Genomic DNA, 18,025 nt, shown 5'->3' with positions numbered 1-18,025 from the left:
GGGAATCTGAAGCCCTCTTCTGACCTCCATGGCATTGCACAACATGGGTGCATTCACATACATGCAGGCAATACACTCATACACATGAAATAAAAATAATAAAATATTTTAAAAGGGGGGGGGATGCACAAAAAAATTGTCCCTAAGAGTTAACTACAGTGGTAACAATACCAGCATTGGTCAGAGACATCTTTTTAAAGACATCTAAAATAATGGTGCTTTGCAGTTTCCTTAAACACCACAAGGAAACCTGGCCCTGCACGAGGGTAGCAAATGCACACATCAGACTCTCCTCTGGTTATGAAATACTACCTGTATCATCTCCAGCCACTGAATATGCAAATGAAGCACTGTGAATGGCAGGGATGCAGAGGTTCTCAGTAACTACTGTGCTGCTCATCTGCTCTTGGCTTTGCTATACCCTAGCAAATCTGTTACAGGAAGGCTGGAAGCCTTCAGTGATGGTCAGCAGGCCCAAGATGCAAACTTCCTTGCAAACACATCCTCCATGCAAAGCTTTGAGGCAGTGTCTGACTACATCCTTGATGCTAATTAAGGGTATCACCTTTCATCACAGGGCCTCTAGGTTTCCGGCCTCTTCATCCATCCCATCTTGCTAAATGTGCTGGAAATCCAATGCTTCCCCCAACCCCTACTGGTATCCATGGAGATGCAACAGTTTACTTTATTCTACCAAGTCTAAGCCATGGTTATTTTTAACTGGAAAACTCTGAGCCAGGTCACAGCTGGGATCTGGATGATGCAATGACGTCTATAGCTACCCTTCTCTCCCACAAACGCCTTCTATTCTGCAGTTGCTGGGGGTGGAGGCACTCCTGGGAGACTGCTTTGAAAAGCTGTTTCTGCTTTGGATCATGAAGTTAAAACCCCATACCTTCACTTAAGAGCTGATAGGTATTCTGAATCTGAAGCTATGCGTGACCAGAACAGAGCAAAGATACTTGTGTTGGGGTGGAAAGCCAGATGAGGCTGTCCTTGTTATTAGCTGTGGCTGGATTCTGGATAAATGAAGACACTGGTTCTGGTCCTGGCAGAGTGTCTTCATTTGCTACAGCTTGCCTTGGTTAAGATAAGGATCTTGGGCTGGCGAGATGGCTCAGCAGTTAAGAGCACTGGCTGCTCTTGCAGAGGACCCGGACTCAAATCCCAACAGCCACATGGTGGCTAACAACTGTCTATAACTCCAGTTTCAGGGGAATCCAATGTCCTCTTCTGACCTCTAGGGCACTGCATGACACAGGTGCACTTACACACATGCAGGCAACACACTCATACACATAAAATAAAAATAAGATCTTATAAAAAGATGAGGATCTTAACGAAACAAAGGCAGAAACAGGTGGAAAAACTATTATCCTACCTCTCTAGCAAAGGCAGAAACAGGTGGAAAAACTATTATCCTACCTCTCTAGCACAAATAGCAATTTCTCATGTTACCTTGCTGTCTCCCCCCATTCTGTTGCTGAAAGTTCCAATCGGTCCAGCCACTTCCAAGGCCCTTGACACCCTGGAGCCAGTGTCATGAAGGCATTTCTGAACATTTCAAGCCCTTGAAATAGTTTTTTTTAGGGGGTGATGGGAGGCAATTAACCTAAAAAAGACTATAATGAAAACAGACTTCTTAGCTCCAATTCAAAGTTTTCATAGAGGAGATATTGCTTGTACACATTAAGTTCTACTGCCCAATCCATTATTTTATTTCTTAAAATAGGTTTTTGTTTTGTTTTTTTTAAATTATGTGTATGAGTATTATACCTGCATGTAGGTAAGTGCACCTGTGTCGTGCAATGCCCGCAGAGGACAGAAGAGGCTGTGGGATCCCCTGGAACTGGAGTTACGGACAGTTGTTAGCTGCCATATGAGTACTGGGATTCAAACCTGGGTCTTCTGCAAGAACAGTCAATGTTCTTAACTGCTGAGCCATCTCTCCAGCCTTGGTTTTTGTTTTAAAGGAATTCCCCAAATGAAGGGTGGTCATGGGAGGGAGGAGGCAAATCAATTGTTTCTGTTGTTCAGTGGGAGAACTGACAGGCTCAGTAAAGAGGGACACTAGTTGGGCATGGTGGTGCACACCTTTAATCCCAGCACTTGGGAGGTAGAGGCGGGAGGATCTCTGTGAGTTCGAGGCTAGCCTGGTCTACATAGTGAGTTCCAGGTCAGCTGTGGCTACCCGGAGACCCTGGGTTTTTTTTGTTGTTGTTGTTATTTTTATATTTATTATCTTTATTTTATGTGTATGCATGTATTGCCTGCATGTAGGTACATGCACCCATGCCGTGCAGTGGCCTCGGAGGACAGAAGAGGCTGTCGGATCCCCTGGAACTGGAGTTACAGACAGTTGTTAGCTGCCATGTGGGTGCTGGGATTCAATCCCGGGTCTTCTGCAAGAACAATCAGTGTTCTTAACCACTGAGCCATCTCTCTAGCCCTGTTTTTTTGTTGTTGTTCTTTTGGTGTTTTTGAGACAGGGTCTCCCTGTAGTCCCAGCTGGCCTGGAACTTGCTATGTAGACCAGGCTGGCCTCGAACTCACAGAGATCCGCTTGCCTCTATTTCCCAAATGCTAGGATTAAAGGCATGTGCCACAACACCCAGCCTAGGAGACTGTTTAAAAAAAAAGAGGGGCACTCACTTTACATAGCTCTCTAAGGACTTACATTAGAAGTGTCATGAGTTCCAATTAAATTGAACTTCAGCATTTTTATCTTAGAAAGTGTTGGTTTGATGTATGTACATGTTCATGTGTGCACAGGAATGTGAAGAGACCAGAGATGACTATCAAGGGTCTTCCTCAATTACTCTCGACCTTATTTTTTTAAACAAGGTCTCTCACTGAACCTGGAGCTCACTCATTTGGCTAGACCTGCTGGCCAGCAAGCCCCCTGGATGGTCGTGTCTCTGCCTCTGCCTCCCCAGCACTGAGAACACAGGCACATGTGGCTGTACCCAGCTTTTGTGAGGTCCTGAGATCCAAAGTCAGGTCGGTCTTCGGCCTCAATGTGTTGATTTTTTTCTTTTTTTTTTTTGGGGGTGGGGTGAAGACCGGGTCACCCTGTAGCCTCAGTGTTGGCCAGGACCTCACTGTGGAGACCAAGCTGGCCTCCATCTCATAGAGATCTGCCTGTCTCTGCCTCCTGAGTACAGAGATTAAAGGTGTGTGCCACTGGGCCCAGCCTTTTTTCTTTTTTGGAGGTGGGGTTTTATGTAGGCCAGGTTGGCCTTGAAGTCCATACACAGCTCAAGATGACCTTGAATTTGTGATCCTTCTGAGTACTGAGATTACCAGTGTGTACCACCACCCCAGTTATGCTGTACTGGGAATTTAACTCGGGGGATACTAGACAAGCATTCTACCAACTGAGCTACATCCCCAGCCCTATCTGAAAGCAACTATTGGGGCTAATTCCCAGATTTTCAAATATACTGAATCTGTTCAATATATCTGTGAACTGAGGATTAGTAAGCCATTGGAATGTTGTACTGTAAGACCCCAGACCACAGGGTCTGAGACATCAGACCATGGAAAATCCTGAGTTTCCTTGTTGAAGAATGAAATATTAATTCAACCTAACAATTAGTCTGATGCCACAAAAACCCATCCCCTGTGCTCCGAAATAGAAAATAAAGTACATCAGACTCAACTATCTGGCCCTAATGGTATAGGACAAGTCTGGGCTGACAAAGTTTAACCACAGTCTTCAAATACAAGGCAAGTACAGTGAGCTTCAGGGCTACATCTGTTGGATCAATTTTTTTTTTTTTTGTATTGGATTTTAAAGCTTTTAGTAGTCACTGTATTCTTAGCTCTACTTTATTCCTGTTCTCAACATGGAAAGGGGCCTAATACTTGATGCTTGTTAATAAGAAACTCATTGTAACAAAAGAAATTAAAAAATATTTTATTTATTATTCTTATGTGTATGTGTGTATTGCCTGCATGTAGGTAAGTGAACCTGTGTTGTGCAATGCCTGCGGAGGACAGAAGAGGCTGTCGGATCCCCTGGAACTGGTTACAGACAGTTGTTAGCTGCCATGTGGGTGCTGGGATTCAAACCCAGGTCTTCTGCAAGAATAGTGTTCTTAACTGCTGAGCCATCTCTCCAAGCCCCAACAAAGGAGCTTTTAGTGTCAGATGCAAAACACTCATCTTTTCCTCAGATACCTGTGTTGCTGACTGGTGAGCTTGGTCAGAGAAATCAAAGGGAAGGTGACACCCTTCTGCAGAGTAGCTCAAATGCTGAACGCTAGGACAGCAGATGGAGAAGGAATAGAAGAGCTCCTGCCATAGATATGGAAACTGGCTTCCCATCTTCCCAGATACCATGTCCCATCCTCAGAATCCAAAATTCCCTAGTTAAAAGCCAGAACTTGGGAGGCTAAGGCACAAGGATTTTGAGTTTGAGGCCAGCCTGGGTTACACAGTGAGTTACAGAGAGATTAAACTAAAAATGAAAAACAAACCAACCCAAAGTTCCTCAGTTGAATGCCCTTTACTCTTTTGGATAATTTCTTGCTATGTAGCCCTGGCTAGCCTAGAACTCAGTATGTAAACCAAGCTGGCCTCAAATTTGCAGTGATCCTCCTGCTTCTGCCTGACCTTCACACATGTAGCATGATATGTGTGGTGTGGTGTGTGTGTGGTATACACACGATATAAATACATTTTAAAAAGAACCAACACCAGGCTGGGCGTAGTGGCACACGCCTTTAATCCCAGTACTTGAGAGGCAGAGGCAGGCATATGTCTATGAGTTCAAGGCCAGGCAGGTCTACATATTAAGTTCCAGGCTAGCTAGGGTTACAAAGTGAGACCTGATTTAAAAAAAAAAAAGTCAATGGATGAGTAGGTGTTGTGGCCTAAGATCCCAGTACTTGAGAGGCAGAAGCATGAGGATCCTGAGTTCAAGACCACCTTGAACTGCATAGGGAGGCCAGCCTGAACTAAAGGGAGACGCTTCAAAAATAAAAACCAAAACAAATCCCTGACTGTCCATGATGCAGTTTAGAGCAGAGAGAAACCTACTCTCCTGCGTAGAGATGAACAGGGAAGTGATTTATTTATTTATTTATTTATTTATTTATTTATTTATTTATTTGGTCTTTTTGAGACAGGGTCTCCCTGTAGCCCTAGCTGTCTTGGAACTCACTATATAGACCAGGCTGGCCTTGAACTCACAGAGATCCACCTGCCTCTGCCTCCCAGTGCTAGGATTAAAGGCGTGTGCCACCACACCCGGTGGGAAGTGATTTTTTAAAAAAATATTTATATTTTATGTGTATGCGTGTATTGCCTGCGTGTATTGCCTGCATGTAGGTAAGTGCACCTATGTTGGACAATGCCTGAGGACAGAACAGATTGTTGGATCCCCTGGAGCTGGAGTTACAGACAGTTGTTAGCTGCCATGTGGATGCTGGGATTTGACCAGGTCTTCTGCAAGAACAGACACTGTTCTTAACCCCTGAGCCATCTCTCCAGCCCCAGGGAAGTGATTTTTGGTAAGTAAATATGAATTTTCCCAAGCTGTTCTCTTTCTGGGCCTCTGATTCTTCAGTGTCCTGATTCTATCTGCACATTTCCTAATTTCCCAATTAGGAAAATTCATTACAGATGAAGGACACTGGTCTTCCTTCTTTTCTAGTTATTTTTTTAAGAGTTAATTTTTTTCTTACATTTACTTATTTGTATGTATGTTTATCTATGGACATGTGTGTACAAGTGAAGGTCAGAGGACAATTTTCTGGAGTCGGTTCTCCCTCTACCATGTGGGTCCTTGCGGGATCAAACTCAGGTCCTCAGGCCTGGTGGTTAGTGCCTTTACCTGATGAGCCATCTCAACAGCTCTCCAGTTAGACTTTAATGCCTGATTGCTTAACTAGATTCTAAAGGGGCTGGAGTAAATAACAGAAAATGAGATTCAGAAAAAGACAACCTGTGAATATTTCCTATTAACTAATGGATTTCTCACAAGAGACAGGTATGCTGGGTATGGCTGGGCACACCTGTACTTGGGAAGCTGAGGCAGGAGGATCTTAAGTTCAAAGTTAGTATGGGCTGTACTAGGACCCTGTCTGGAGAGAGAGGATAGGGGAGGAGAAAGAAGTATAATGTGTTTGGTTTGCTATTATAGGAAAGAGTCATTATATGCAGAGATGTTTTCAATTTTCCACCACTAAGATAGGATATACATAAAAGTCTGCCAGAAGGCTTTAATATTAAATTATAATAAAAAAAATCCTAAAAGTACAGGGTCTTTGTTCTTGCTGAATTTCAGAGTACACTCCCTCTTTTGAGCTGACCAGGAACAATCTCTACCAATGTATCTGGCTTTCAGCCAACCTTGTCTGGGAGCAAAGAGAAGGATGAAATGTTCTTGGAAAGCCTCTTGCTAGCCCTGGCTTTCTAGTACCAGGACCACAGAAGGAGGCGCTGGGGAGATGGCTCCACAGTTAAGAGCATGTACTACTCTTGCAGGAGATACAGGTTTGGTTCCCAGTACATCAGGTGGCTCACAACTGCCTGTAACTCCAGTTCCAGGGGATCTGATGCCATCTGACCTCTGCAGTTACCTGTGTATATATGGTGCACTTAAAACTTATGCAGGGACACAAACATACACTTAAATAAGAAATAAACCTTTTTTAAGAAAAGGACATGGAAGGAAACAATGTATTGTCTGAGTTGCTTTTCTGGTGCTGTGATAAAATGTCATGACCAAGGCAACTTATAGAAGAAGAGTTTATTTGGCTTACTGTTCTAGAGGGGTAGAGTCCATCAAGGCAAGGAGCATGGTGCAGAGGCACCTTGAGAGAAATTTGACCACTGGTATCTTCAAACAGGCACAGGAAGCAGAGACTGCTAACTCAAAGTGGAGCAAAGCTGTGAACCCTCAAAGCACCACCAACTGACCAAGTATTCAAATACCTGGAGCTCATGGGGGACATTTCTCAGTCAAACCACCAAATGTATTAAAGATAGATATATCAAATACCATAAGTGCTTTTCTGTTGTAAATACTAAAAGATAAGGATACAGTGATCCCTTTCAAGAGGATTCCTTGGCTAGAAATGTAACTCAGTGGTAGAGCATTTGCCTGGCATGAGTGTGGCACTGGGCTTAATCTTCAGACCCTCAGAAAAAAGTAACTAGGCATGGAAGCATACATGTAATTCCAGCAGCTGAGAGGTTGAGAGGCAGGAGGATTGCCACAAGTGAGTTCAGCCTGGGCTACATGGTGAGACCACATCTCAAAAAGAAAACCAAAACCAAAACCATACAAATTTAAGAACCCTCAAAGCAAAAAAACTCTCCTCACTCAAAAGGCTACACATTTGAGAAATCCAATAGGGATACAGGGTCTGAAATTTTACAAAGTAGGGTTTACCAAAGCAATAGTAATCCTACTTCCTAAAATCTAGTTATCTGTAATTACTGCTTTATTTTCCTATCATTATTTTCAACCATGCCATTTTCACATCAAATCTGATCCTGAAGCACTCTCAGTATTCAATTGGCTCCCAGTTTCAGTCAGTCCTACCATCCTCCCATTCCTAACTGCCACAGCTGCCCCTTGTGTCCCAGCCAAGTCTCTTACTCCCACCACCCGCCTCCATACTGTCCTCCACCCCTGTGTCTAGAACAGTTTTCCACTTCCATCTGCCATTTTTTCCCCTCTCCTTTTGATTTTATCACTGCCTCAAAAGCCTTCTTCTCCAAGGAAGATTTCCTTAATCAAGATGAAAAACTCACTGGGTGTGATGGCATACACCTTCAGTCCCAGCACTCTGGAGACAGAAGAAGGTGGATCTCTATGAGATTAAGGCCAACCTGGTCTCCATGGCAAGTTCCAGGGATCACAGGGAGACTGAGACCATCTCAAAAAGACCCAAAAAACCAAAAGTCAAAAACCTGTATACTACAACAGATCTTACCAGTGGATATCATGTCCACTGTATCAACAAGAATTTCCTTTTATGGATGAAATGGAATCTGCTCAATCTGCTTCAACCAGAGTTGAAGGTGCTAATGGAATACATTCTCTATGGAATATGACTAGCACATAAAAGAAACCATTTCTATAAGCTCTCCTTTTTAAAGAAGTGAAGGAAAAGAGAAGAAAAGGAGCAGTGAAGTCCTCTGTTAGACTTTTCTCAGATCCTAATGAGTGTTCTTTTGAGGCCAGCAAGATGGCTCCAAGGGTAAAAGTGCTTGCTGCACAAATCTGATAAACTGAGTTTGATCCCTAGAACTAGTGGTAGAAGGAGAACCAACTCCAGAAAGTTGTCCTCTGTCCTCCACACGTACTCTGTGACATAGGCGTACCTGTACTCATCCATACACCATACACCACACACACAGTGTTCATTTCTCATCCTCTGAGTATCTATTAGGAAGTAGTATGTGTATTTTTATCATTACAAGTTTGAGCAGGAACTTCCAACAAAGCACATCCTTAGATGTTTGAATGTAAAGGAACGAAAGAATTAGCTACTGGAGGTGATTTATGCAGATTCTAAAGAAGCCACTTCTATATACAACCCCAACACATGTAAGGTAACCATGATTATGAGTTTGACTTCTTAGTTTGCAGGGAGACTTGAGGACCATGTTTCAGATGTGGTGGGGCTCCTCACCCTCACAGCCAGTGAGTCTCAGACGAAGCTGCTTCACTTAGGTTTTAAAGCAGGTTTTATTGCAGGCTAGCCTTTCACCACTGAGATATTAGGGTTCAGTTCTCAATCCAAGCAAAGTTACATTAAGTTGTATCATCTCCATCCTCATGGGCCTTGTATCCTGGGAAACCCAGGGTAAGAACAAGGTGAGATCAGGACACAGGACACATGTGTAAGCACAGACAGTGCAGCGTGATGAGGAGGGCATCCAGCACCCTCCGTGTGCTTTAGTTACCAGAATATTTGACACACCCACAAATTAAATAGCAAAACAGTTTAATCCATTAACTCTAAATATAACAGACATTTTATATCCGGTGCCACCTCCTCAGGAGTCTACTGCAGATCAGACAGCCAGACTGCAAAGTACAAAGCCAACATTAAAGTTAAAAATGCAGTTTGAGACAGGACCATCATGGAGAGATTTTCCACATCTTCAGCTCACAAGCATACACTGTCAGCTTAAAAAATTCTTAAAAGAGAAAGCTTTCTTGTGTTCTAAAAACCTTTCCTCTTCATTTAAAATCTGTCTGCAACATCTGAAGGCAGAAGAGAGAATGAGCAAACTTAGCTCTCAAGTGCAAGGATCTGAGCTGGACTCCTGGGATGAAATGCTGTGGCTTGATTTGGTTCTATTTTCACCAAAACTATGATGTGAGGTACTATGGTTCTTGTTTTAGTTACAAGAGGTGTTAGGAATGAATGCCCACTCGTATTTAATAATAGCTTATTGAGCACACAACTCTGCAGCACTATACCAACAACAGGAGTGCTTCAAAATGGCAGAGAGGAAAGCAGACGTTAAAACAGGATTTTCTATGGAGTCTTTCCTGCTTTTCAAAATAAGAATTCAACTCAGAATTCAACTCCAGAATGCTCACACTGTCCTTTGACCCACCACATTACAAACTTTTGGCCTGTGTTGCCAAGTACACTGAGATTCAGGCTTTAGTGATGTACCCTTCTCGGATGAGGAAGTCGTAGATTTTCCGGGTTTTGTTCACGTCTATCTTGATGAGTGCTCTTGCCTGTGCCAGTCTCAAGCCTCCTTGCTTGTTACATTCATTCAGCAGAGCAGATTTATATTCTAAATAGGCTCCAGGGACCAACCTGACCATCTGACAGAGCTGCAAGACACAGCAAATTTAATAAACACTAACATCTGTCATTCTCATAATTTAATCCAGCAGGGATAACAAAACCAAAAGGAAAAAAAAACAAAGGTGGGGGCTGGCGAGATGGCCCAGTGGGTAAGGACACTTGCCACCAAGACTCATGACTGAGTTTGCTCCCTGGCACCCACATGGTAGGAGAGAACTGACTCCTTCAAAGTGTCCTCTGACCTCCACACGTGCAACACTCTGGCACACACATCCTCCCCTACCACCATAAAATACATAAATACTTTTTTTTTTAAGGTGACATCAATCTCCAACTATTTATGAGAGCTGCTGAGTGGCTGGACCACATTCCACTTAGTCTCTTCTCTGGAGACAGACACTCAGGAAACAAAAAGCAGGGTGTGATGCCAGGAGAGCCTTTAGCAAGTGAAGGCTGGCTCAAGGACCTAGTTTAGTAGGAAATACAAGTACATGTTCCTGAGAAGCAGTCTGGCTCACCCAGGTACTGAGTTCTAAATGCTTGGGGTAGAGGCCCAATACCCTTCTGACACTGAGTCAGGAAATGCCACAGGGCAGACACGGCAGAGGGTGGTGGTGCTGCAGGTACTGGATTCCCAAGTGTGAATCATACCATTGATATTGGCATAATAAAGTCTCTGTTTTCATCATTTCCTACTGTGGGGAAGTGGCCACCTTTACTGCTAAAAATAAAGTTGGCTCAATTCCGGCTCACCTGCCATTATCCAACAATGCATAGTCTGAGGTCACCATTATGTGGGTAAAGATAAAAAAATGCTTGAAATTCTAGACCATTCAACATCTGAATACTGAGACACTGGTCTGTGACCTTTTTCAACATACACTTTCTTCTATTCCAAAAGAAACTTTTATTATGGATGATGGATAAAATAAGACAGTAATACAGGTTCCTACATCATGACTTTTCCTTAATACCGGGCATGAACTAATGACAGGGACCATCAGATGGGAAGACTGACACTAGGAACTGTAAAGGGATCTTGTAAGGAGCAAAGGATGAGCTCCTATTTTGTTATTTTATTTATTTAGTGGGGAAGGGACACCTGGGGCATGTATGAAGGCTAGTTCTCTCCTTCTACCATATGGGTCCTTGGGACTGAACTCAGGTAGTAAGGTTCTGCAGCAGGTCCTTTTATCTCCTGATCTATCTTGCTGGCTCAGGCGCTTCTCTTCTGAAATGGACTTTACAGCCCAAACACACTTTTTTGTTTTGTTTTGTTTTTTTGAGATAGGGTCTTACTAGCCCTGACTACTTGGAACTCACTATATAGATCAGGCTGGCCTTGAACTTACAGATATCTACCTGCCTCTGCCTCTCAAGTGCTGGGATTAAAGGCATGTACTACCATACCAAAACATGCATCAAAAAAATTTTTTTTTTCCAGACAGGGTCTCATGTAGCCCAGGATGTCCTTGAATTCCTGATCCTCTTGCCTCCACCTCCCAAGTACTGGGATTACAGGTATCCAGTACCATGCCTAGCTAGACTTTGGTTTGTTTTGCAATAAGCTCTTGCTGTGTAGCTAAGGCTGGCCTCAAATTCTATCCTCTTGCTTTGGGCTCCCAAGTGCTAGGATTACAGAGAAGATGTGAAGATTTAAAGTTTAAAACAGCCAAAAGTAAGACAGAGACAGTCTGATGACTATAATGGTAAAGAAAGTCATGGCATTTTTAAAATCAAAATTAATGTGCAATTATGATGCAATTCTTTATGATTATAAACATAGTATGGACACAGTTTAAAAATTCTAAGTGCCAACACTTGGGAGGCATAAGTAGGCAGATCTTTGTGAGATCGAGGCAGGCCTGGTCTATGTAGTAAGTTCTAGGCCGGCTATGGTTACAGGGAGGCTCTGTCTCAAAAAACAAAATTAAGTGATGGTTATACTGTTGGAATAAATGCAGAATGTCTCAAAGTGACTATTCTAATATGAAATGCCTATTAAGGGGCTGGAGAGATGGCTCAGAGGTTAAGAGCACTGACTGTTCTTGCAGAAGACATGGGTTCAAATCTCAGCACCCACATGGCAGCTAACAACTGTCTGTAACTACAGTTCTAGGGGATCCGACAGCCTCTTCTGACTTCTGTGGGCATTGCATGACACGGGTGCACTTACCTACATGCAGGCAATACACACATACACATAAAAATAATAAAATATATTTTTTAAAAAATGCCTATTTGATGTAGAAGCTACTTCAAGTAAAATTTCACTTACATAAAGCATCTAGTGGTGTGTCTGTATAGATAAAAACTTAGTAAATGACAGCTATTGCTATTATTTTGTTTTTAATTTTTATGTGCATGAGTGTTTTGCTTCCATGTATGTTAGGTATACTACATGCATGCAGTGCCTGTGGAGAGTAGAAGAGGGTGTCAGATCCCCTGGAACTGGAGTTATTTATGGACAGTTGTAGTCACCATGTGGCTGCTGGGAAAAGAACTCAGAACTCTTTGGAAGAGCAGTAAGTGTTCTTAACCACTGTCCTGGCATTAAAGGCCACCATGCCTGATTGAAAGGAGTTTTATGATGTTTGCCAAGGTCAACTCTTTAGCTTCTAGATGTCTAAGATGGACTAGAGCTGTACACCTATGTTACATGAGTGGAATAAAATAGGTTTGATGCTGTAATGGATTTTTAGTGACAACTCAATGAACTAATCAGCCTCTCTTCTCTTTCCTCTATTCCCTTCCTTCTTATTACCTCCTTTTCTTTTTCATTTAGTTTCTCTGTACCAGGGAGGCCAGTGAGGTTCAAGGGTGGTGCACTTCGTCTTCCTAGAGACACAGAAACAAAAGAACAAACATTTCAGAGTGGTATCAGTTGCTCAAGTGTAAAACAGAAAACTCAACCCATTCCCTTTCCATGGTCACCCCAACATTCACTTGAAAATAAAATAACAATTCATATGTCCTTTGCTCTGTCAAAATACAAATATAATCATGCACACCTTCACATCAGATATGATGGCTCAGCACAGTATAGGTATCCCCTATCTGTTCCCATCACACAGAACACTCTAAAATCTAAAGCCGGTATGTCCATCCACTTTATAAAGATTATATATGTTGCCTGTCTTGACTGCTGATGAATGGAAATAACAGTCCTGCAGGAGAGAAACTCTCTTGTCACCATTATGCCAGCAGGACAAGGCAAACATGGTAATTAACCAAGTACCATGTGCCTTTAGATCAAAGGCAGAGTTAGGCTAGCAAAGGCCCTATTTATTTAATTTTCCTTTCAAAGGAGTCTTGTTTAACTTTAAGATTCACACACTGAACTTTAAGCCAACATCAACTTACATGCCCAAGAAAGAAACTCAAGCAGTATAAACAGTACTCAACTTGTAAGATCAGGTATAAAGATTAACCCACAGATTTTTTTTCCTTATGATGACGATGAAGATTATGTGTGTGGGGAGGTGCATGCTACAGTGTGGATGTGGAACTCAGAGGACAACTTTATGGAGTTAGCTCTCTTCTGTCTTTATGTTGGTTCCAGGGATCGAACTCAACAAGCACCTTTGCCTGCTGAGCTATTTTTATTGGCCCATAGTTTTATTCCGAATATGTATTTTGGATGAATGTTAAACTGGTGATGCATGGAGTTAGTTAAGCAAAAGTGAATGTAGAATTACTATGTTAACAAGTTTGGGGGGACTGCCACTAGAGTGGGGCAGAAAAAAGGGACTGCTATAAGTTGTTATGTTGGAAAATACACTTCCATGGGACATCAACAAGGGACAAGGGTCTACCCTAAATGCTCAGAAATTGAGGTAAGATCATGTGGTACCTCACAAGTCACCCAAGAGGCTAGGCTACAATCAACTTGGAGCATAAAGGAGTCAGGAGACTCCTCAACATTAATACAAGGGGTAAGGAAGGAATGCTGCCACCAGCCTAGGAGGAAAGAATGAGTGTTCATGATTAAAGAGACACAGAAACCAAAGCTGCAAAGTCATATTGGCCAATTTATAATTCATTTGAAATAGCCAGTATTAAGTTATTTGTATTTCTGTATATGGCCTGGGGGAAGGAGTTTGAAATAAGAAGTTTACAAAGTGAAACCTGAATTTCACTGTCTTGGTGACTTCTTAAAGGCTCTCTTTTCTAGGTTGGGCAAGGTGGTGCACACCTTTAATCCCTGCACTCAGAGGCAGAGGCAGGCAGATCTCTATGAGTTCCAGGCCAGCTGGGGTTATAGGGAGATCTATCTCAAAAAGACCAACCCCCCCCAAAAGAACAAAAGGCTCTCTTTTCTCTCAAATATTAAGAAATAATTACTTGGGGCTAGAGAGATGGCTCAATGGTTAAGAGCACTGGCTGCTGTTGCAGAGAACTTGGGTTCAGTTCCCAGCTCCCACATAGCTGCTAATAACTGTCAGTAACTCCAGTTCCAGGAGTCCCAATGCCCTCGTTCGAGGTGGTTACATGCATGAGTACACTTAAATACATGCAGGCGAAACACATACAAATAAAATTTAAAAATTAAAATAAAAAATAATTACTTGAGGTACAGGAGAGATGGCTCAGTGGTTAAGAACACTTACTGCTCTAACAGAGGACCCAGGTTCAGAACCCATATCAAGCAGTTCAGAACCACCTGTTACTGGTCTCAGGGGGTCTGACATCCTCTTCTGGCCTCGGTGGGCACTTGCACAAATGCGGTGCACATACATAAACTTAGGTACACACATACAAGGGTTTTTTTTTTTTGTTGCTGTTTTTTGTTTTTTTTGAGACAGGGTCTCCCTGTAGCCCTAGGTGTCCTGGAACTCACTATGTAGACCATCATGTTTGGTATTAAGAGATTTTGCAAGGTTTGTCGTTCCAAGCCTATAAACAACAGGAAAATGGCAAATGGATCATATTAGCTCATTAGGTTTCTTATCAGTGGAGTGGTCTAGAGGTTCAGATTGGGAGACATGGATACCAAATGAAGCAGGGTTAGGATAACCAGGACAACAGGCAAAGAATACAATTTTGGTTCAGGAACTTTATAACTAATATCTCTCAAAATGTTAATAATCACTAAGAATCATCAGATCATATTGGCTTAAACTTGCTCTGTAAACTAGTCTCAAAGTAGGACAAACTCAAAAAGGTAAACTTCAAAGTAGAAATCCCTTAAATCTCTAACTTACACAGGACCATCCCTGTCTGACCATGAATGTCTGAAAACATGCTGACATTTATAAAGTAAGTCAACAGGTGATTACCATCACTCCAACAAAACATGCTGCTCCCACAGAGGGAGGACAGCTGTGCCACCATAGTACCTTGAAATATAAATTATATAGTCAAGACTTGTTCTAGGCTGGGGGTGTAGCTCAGTGATAAAGTAGATATATATTTGCTTAGTATGCATGTGGCCCTGGGTTCAATCCCTAGTGCTAAAGAAAGAGAAAACAACAAACAAACAAAAAAAACCCCTTGCATTAACCTAAGAAATAATTACCTGAGTTTGAAGCCATCAGAACAGAAGGACTCAGTCCAGAATCACTAAAACAAAGAAAAGGAATTTAAACTTAGGTCCTATAAAAGAAGGCAATTTCTAAAATCCCTCATGGGTGCCATTTATCAGGAAGGTCACCAAAGGAAAGTTGTGATGAGACTGCATGACATTTTGTAAGACATCTCACTGTACTGACAGGAAAGAAAATTTATTCTGCAGGGCAAAATACCCTCAGGTTTGCTAAGAGCTCTTAATATGGAACATGCTGTTGGTGGGGAAGGTGAATGTCACAAAAAAAAAAATCATACCAGAAGACAATGGGGTGGGGGTTGAGACAGGGTTTTACTATGTATCCTCCATTGGTCTGGAATTCATAGCAATCCTCCTGCCTCAGCCTCCAGATCACTGGGATTGTAGGTGTGCACCACTACCCTGCTGAAAATCTACTATTTTTTTTAGAAATAAGAACAAAATAAGGGTGCGAGAGAGATGCTAAAGTTAAAGAGAGTGTACTGCTTTCCCAGAGAACTGGAGTTCAGTTTCCAACACCCATATCAAGCAGCTATTCAATAGCCTATAACTCCACCTCCTGGGACTCCAATGCCCTTTTCCGACCTCCATGGGCACCATGAATATATGCACAGATATATACCAATTAAAAATTAAAAATAAATCTTAAAAACATAATTCTTTCTGAATTAAAAAAAGGGACGGACTTGTACAAAGTCAATTATGTTTCTTTAAAAAAAATTTTTTTCCCAGCACTTGGGAGGCAGAAGCAGGCAGATATCTGTGAGTTCAAGGCCAGCCTGGTCTACATAGTAAATTCCAGGACAGCTGGGGTTATAGGGAGACCCTGTCTCAAAAAGACGAAAAAAAAAAAAAAAATTCTTTTTAAGTTTATTTTTATTTATGCAAATGTGTTATGCCTGCATGTATGTAAGTGTACCTGTATCATGCAGTGCCTGAGGGCATTGGAGTCCCTGAAAGTGGAGTTACCAATGGTTGTTAGCCGCCATATGGGTGCTGGGATTCAAACCTGGGTCCTCTGTAAGAGCAGTCAGTGTTCTTAACTACTAAGCCATCTCTCCAGCCCCCCAATTATATTTCTTAGAACTATCAGTTCTATACTATTTCTCAGATGGACAGATAAAATCCTTATTACTCTGCCATCAATGGTACCCACAAAAGTGTCCAAAAATACACATGAAGGCCAGAGTATCCCAGAAGGAGTGCCTCCTTCAGCCCGGACTAACTGCGCACATGTCAGCCTGCCGGCGGAGCCACTGCTGGCACGCACTACTGTCCTGGATGTACTGGAGAACTTCCGAGAGCATGGTGCGTTTAAGGCGCTCCTCCTCGCGAGTCTTCTTTAGGTGATCGTATGTCCTGGCGCCTGCAGGAGAAATAAGGACTGTGATGACAATGCCACAGAAAGGACCTGCTAACTGACCAATACCAACAGTCTGTCACAGGGTTCCTTTGCATAACTGCTTTCATAATTATTCTTTCAGGCACCAAACATACTCTGAAATCTCTTTATTGACACGGTTTTACTCCTTTTTTAGAATTAAAATTTCTCAAAATGCCCAAAAGTACAAATAAAATAAGACTCACTCATAGTCCTACTTCAGAAATCACATTTAATCTTATTTATTTACTTTTGGTCTTTTAGAGATAGGATCTCCCTGTAGCCCCAGCTGTCCTGGAACTCACTATGTAGACCAGGCTGGCCTTGAACTCATAGAGATCGAACGCCTCTGCCTCCTGAGTGCTGGGATTAAAGGTGTGCCAACACCGGGCCCAGAGGTCACACTTTAATACTGTTATATCTGATCCCTGTTCTGTTTTCTCATTTGTGTGTGGATGTGAGCCAGGGCTTTGGGAATGCTCACACAAAGCTAAACATTTCTCGAAGATATACAGGACATATGTATAAACTCTTCCATTTAAACCAATCCAGATTAAAAAAAAGGCCTATGTACTACAATTTTCCTCTGCTTCCCAGAGGCACAGAAACCAGTATCAGGCAGCCAAAATTGGATATCTGAGACTATATATGCATCTTGCAAAATAGAGAATTACCCACTGTCATCTACACATCAGTTACACCGATTCCAAAATACCATACCAGTGGCTTTCACTCTAGTTCTAAGAGATTTGGAAAACTAAATATTGAACAAAATCAAAGAGCTGGTAAACAAAGAAGCCAGAATTTAGCCCTCAACCATCTAGTCTCTTTTGTTCATTCGTTTTGTTTACATAGTGCTGGGATTGAACCCAGGACCTTGCACATGCATGGTAAACAATCTATCACTGACTGACACCCCAGCTCCATGCTGCCTAGTCAGAGCTACAGTAATACGCCACCTTTCCTTATTACCTTGCTCTACTATTAACTAGCTCTTCAATCTCTTTAAACATTGGTTTCTTCATTAAATACAAATGGCAATACCTCACAACCATGTCAAAACATTAAGTGACATGAAGGTTAATGCACCCATAGAGCTTGGTGATGGTAAATAACTGGTAGACATTAGCCGCTATTAACATAATTACTACAAGTACCTTAAGTAAATTGTATGCAAGCATCTTAGTGTCAGCTGAAGCTTGCTAAATAAAAATGATAATTTATTGAAAAAGCCAAGATTAAAACCTGGAATGCAAGACTCTCTTTGTTAAAGAGCTACATGAAAATCCTGACTTTAAAGCAGCAGTT

General features: G+C 42.1%; 1 protein-coding gene across 1 annotated transcript in view; it reads right to left on the bottom strand.

The window, feature by feature from the left end:
• Positions 1-8,675: 8,675 nt before the first annotated feature.
• The window catches only part of Tada2a (transcriptional adaptor 2A), a gene marked incomplete in the record, with an annotated part of 58,944 nt that continues 49,594 nt past the window's right edge, over positions 8,676-18,025 (bottom strand). The window contains 4 exon segments of the mRNA XM_008848087.3: positions 8,676-9,817; positions 12,556-12,629; positions 15,310-15,353; positions 16,570-16,702. Coding sequence (XP_008846309.1) covers positions 9,632-9,817; positions 12,556-12,629; positions 15,310-15,353; positions 16,570-16,702 — 437 coding nt within the window.

This window comes from Nannospalax galili, unplaced genomic scaffold (genome assembly GCF_000622305.1).
Source record: "Nannospalax galili isolate Female #2095 unplaced genomic scaffold, S.galili_v1.0 scaffold363, whole genome shotgun sequence".
Lineage (NCBI taxonomy): Eukaryota > Metazoa > Chordata > Mammalia > Rodentia > Spalacidae > Nannospalax > Nannospalax galili.
Note: the sequence above shows the minus strand (reverse complement) of the source record. Positions and strands in the feature narration are given on the sequence as shown.